This window comes from Eucyclogobius newberryi, unplaced genomic scaffold (assembly GCF_026437365.1).
Source record: "Eucyclogobius newberryi isolate DKJ021-1_F unplaced genomic scaffold, fEucNew1.0.hap1 SCAF_148, whole genome shotgun sequence".
Classification (NCBI taxonomy): Eukaryota; Metazoa; Chordata; class Actinopteri; order Gobiiformes; family Gobiidae; genus Eucyclogobius; species Eucyclogobius newberryi.
This window is the reverse complement of record NW_027315777.1, coordinates 15,524-19,862: the sequence shown is the minus strand read 5'-3', so window position 1 is coordinate 19,862 and position 4,339 is coordinate 15,524. Positions and strand designations below refer to the sequence as shown.

The 4,339-nt window shown below is 44.4% G+C and overlaps 1 protein-coding gene across 1 annotated transcript; it reads left to right on the top strand.

Moving 5' to 3' along the window:
• The first annotated feature begins 473 nt into the window (after positions 1 to 473).
• Positions 474 to 3,103, top strand: LOC140360225 (leucine-rich repeat transmembrane neuronal protein 4-like). The gene is made up of 2 exons (XM_072445428.1): positions 474 to 567; positions 914 to 3,103. The coding sequence occupies exons 1-2, from the start codon at positions 564 to 566 to the stop codon at positions 2,536 to 2,538; spliced, it is 1,629 nt and encodes a 542-aa protein (XP_072301529.1). The 5' UTR covers positions 474 to 563; the 3' UTR covers positions 2,539 to 3,103.
• The last annotated feature ends 1,236 nt before the right edge of the window (positions 3,104 to 4,339 follow it).

Here is a 4,339-nt window from a genome sequence, read left to right as displayed (position 1 = left end):
AACTCATTTGCAAAACGAAGATACATACATACATACATACATACATAGACATTGACTACATAAACAGTTGTTAAAATAATGTGTAATTACGCAGCTCATATGTGAATGTGTGCCTCAGTCCGCCCACACGTGAGAAGAAGGGGACAGAGAGAGAAAGGGACAGGGGTGAGGGAGGAAAGGAGGAGAGCCAGAGGCGAGGAGGAGGAGGAGGAGGAGGAGGAGGAGGAGGAGGAGGAGGAGGAGGAGGAGAGGAGGAAGGAAGGAAGGATAGGTCCGCTGGCGCTCAGGAGCCCACAGAAGCCGCTATTGCGCACACACTCTTGCCCGCTCCAACTATGAAAGCGCGTCCCATTTCTGAGCGTGAGCCGCGCGGACCGCCACACCGACCACCTACGGGAGAACTTATGTCTAATTCTCTCCTTTGATTGAAAAGGAAAAGGAGGGATGCTCGTTACGGATGCTCCGGGAGGCTGTGTGAACTGGCGCGCTCCCCTGGTGACGGCCGCTTAATGCGCTCCTTATCCGTCTATTTCAGAGGATTACTTTTTTTCCATATGTGAGGCATGGGTAAGTCATCAGCTTCTTCAGAAATATTGTGACACAGTTTCCACCTCTTCGGGGCTAATTCGTGATAAGATGCTATTTGTCATCCATCTGTCAAAGTGCATTTGTAGACACGTATTATAATCCTTTAACCTGACATCGTGTGTGGTCTGATCGCAAGGCTTAATAGATGCTGGAAAGGAAAAAAAAGTCATTCATGTCTTTCATTAATTCTTCATGAACAGTTTTTTTGATGTGTGAAACGCGGCATCCAGCTGCTGTTCCCCACACGATCTGATGCTTGAAGAAGTCTAATTGCTTCTTTTTAAATGGTCGTTAGAGTTTGATTTTTTGTGCCCCCCACCAACAGGTTCTGGGATGCTGGACTGGAGGTTGACTTGTCTCCTGGTGCAGGCAGCTGTTTTGCTCCTGCTCAGCGAGGGGGAGAAGATGTGCCCTGCCAGTTGCCGCTGCGAAGGCAAGATTGTCTACTGCGAGTCGGGCATCTTCCTGGACGTGCCCGAGAACATCACGGTTAACTGCCAAGGTCTCTCCCTGCGCTACAACAGCCTGCTGGGGCTGCTGCCGTACCAGTTTGCCCACCTCAACCAGCTCATCTGGCTCTACCTGGACCACAATTCCATCAACACTGTGGACGCTTTGGCTTTTCATGGCGTTCGTAGGCTCAAGGAACTCATACTAAGTTCCAACAAGATAAGCCATATTTATAACAATACATTCAGTGCAATACCTAATCTACGAAATCTGGACCTATCCTACAACCAGCTTCAGCTCATCCACCCAGGGCACTTTTATGGCCTACGAAAACTTAAAAACCTTCATCTGCGTTCCAACGGTCTGAAGCAAATCTTTGTCCGTACGTTTTTGGAGTGCCGGAGTTTGGAGTTTCTCGATCTAGGTTACAATCGGTTGCGGAGTCTTACGCGGACAACTTTCTTGGGTTTGTTTAAACTAACAGAACTTCACTTGGAGCACAATCAATTTTCCCGGATTAATTTCTTTCTTTTTCCACGCCTCACCAACCTGCAGGCGCTTTACCTGCAGTGGAACCGCATTCGATCCATCAGCCAGGGCGAGCGGTGGATTTGGCAAAAGCTGCAAAAGTTGGATCTTTCTGGGAATGAGATACAAACACTGGACCCGGTGGTTTTTCAGTGCATGCCTAACTTACAAATCCTCAATCTAGAATCAAACAAGCTCAGCAGCGTCCCCGTGGAGGCAGTGGTGGCTTGGACGTCTCTCACCACCATCAGTTTGGCGGGAAACTCTTGGGACTGCAGGCCTAGCATCTGCCCGCTAATGGGCTGGCTCCTCACCATCCGGGACGCCAAAGACATCAGCATGATCTGCAGCGGCCCCAAGAGAGCGCAGGGCGAACGAGTGGTGGACGCCATCAGGAACCACTCCACGTGCCCGGACAATGTGTTCTCCACCACTGCTCTACTTCTGCTTCACGCATCAACCGCGGCTAAAAACACCACACGCCAGCATCTCCCCACTGTGCCCATAGAGCTGGCTGTTCCTGAAGCTACAGTGCAGATTCTGACACCTCCCCCTGTTTATCACATCAGCACTGACAGAAAGACGACAAAAGGACCCACTGCTTTTACAAGGACCACATTACCTTTCAACCCCAAATCCCCCACTACATTCACCCCAGAGTTACAGTTCGAACACATGTCTTTCCACAAAATTATTGCGGGGAGCGTGGCCCTGTTCCTGTCCGTGTCATTGATTCTTTTGGTAATTTATGTCTCGTGGAGGCACTATCCCAACACCATGAGGCAGCTGCAGCAGCACTCTGTCAACCACAAGAAGAGGAAAAAGACCAGCAAGCAAGAGCAGGACTTGAATTCACAACTCCAGGAATATTATCTGAGCTACCATTCCAACTCGGAGACCATGGACTCTTTGGTGAACGAGGTGCGGCCTTGCACATGCACCGTATCGGGATCCATAGAGTGTGAGGTCTGATAGCCAGCTTGTTCAGCCTTTAAGAGAAATGCAATTGCCCGGCAGAGGTGTCTAAATGATGTTCCTGTGAGTTGAAATGCTTTTTATCTCTTAACGGTGATGGATTTGTACAGTGCTGAAAGAACTGGGCATTGTGCGATACATTACGTGCATGAAAAGAATGAAGAGGAAGGACGTGAGGGGCCACAGAGATATATTTGGAGCGGGGCTAATTATTGTGTGGACTGACACTGGAGCGGTGACGGGGTCATGCAGGTTGGCCGTTGAAGTGGAGAGGTAATGACAGGACCTCTACGTGCTACTGTGGAAAACTTGCGGTGGCAAAAAGACTGGCCCAATATTGTCACTTGAAATGGCCATAGACTTTTAAATTTATACATGACTGAATTTAATTTATACTGTAAGTCACTGGGGGAGTGTGGGAGCATCTTTTGGTACATGTGTGCATCTGTCTGTGCCATATATTTAGTCAGTGCTGGTTGTGTCCTCTTTAAACTGAAGCCTTAATTCAAAAGAATAAGTCTAATTATTTGGTAACAATGTCTCTTAATGCAGAGTTTCTACAATGGAAAACAATGAAACTAATTATAATGATATGTAATTATCGGATTTCACATTTCATTAGTTCCATTATTGTTCCTACACAGAAATTACACGTTCTCTTTGTCTTTGTGTGTCACATGCATTTTGTAACTTAAAAATAATTGTTTCATTACTCTCTCATGGTAATTACATTTTATTTGTTTGTTTGAACACGAATGGCATTGCTTCATTGTTGATACCAAATCTATTAAGTATAAGTTTACCAATGGTTTAAGTAGAAGATTTCTCAGTTTTTTCCCCACTGCATTAAGTCAAAATCCAAAGCGAACCCTCACAACCCTTTATAAAATATACTTTGCACCATTAAAAAAACAAAAACTACATCCATCTTTGTGAAATTGCAAGGTTCATCACAAGGTTTATTTATTATATTCCCAAACAAAAGTCATTCCATTAGCAATATCAAAACACAACATAAAGCTTTCTCCCACTTGAGAGGCTGACATATGTGGAAGATGCAAACAGTGAGGCAAAATGATGGGAAGTAAAAGGTTGTCTTTCACTTCAGTAAAAGGTAAAAGATTCTTTCCATTGAGTATCACACAGGGTTGAGAGCATTTTCAAAGGATGCCTCTAAACAAGGTAATTACAGTACCTTAAAAAGAAATGTAATTCACTGGGAAATCTGTGGCAGAGCTTCTGGAGCATCTTATACAGTTTTGCATGAGAGAAATGCACTTTCAGGACATGTTTGGTTGATAAATAAAGCGTGGAAACCCTTTTGGCAGGTGGTGAAATGCTCTTTATGTCTGCTTGATGTCATTAATGTAACTCTTGTTATTGGCTCGTTGACAAAATAACACATTTTGGTGGTTGGGGATGAAATTTTAAAAAAAGAAACACTCACTGACTGCTTCACTTTCACCATTGCAAAAACACAAAAATAAAAAGAGAGAGAAAAAGCTGTCATTGTAACATTTCAGTCTTCAAGTTTTTAGCTTCACAGATTTATGCTTTTCTCTCCATCGATCCAGCTTTCTTCACTGTTAATAACCTGCTTAAGTCTTTTGCACTGTACAGGCCTACCAGAACTCAAAGACGATGCTATTGACTTTCCATAATGGATTTTGTATAATTCCTGGATATGCATCATTTGTGTAAAGACTGTGAGGCATTCAATGTGATAAAGATGTATGATTAAAAGAACGTGATGAATTTAACTGTGAAACTGTGTGTTCAGAATACCATAATGCTACAA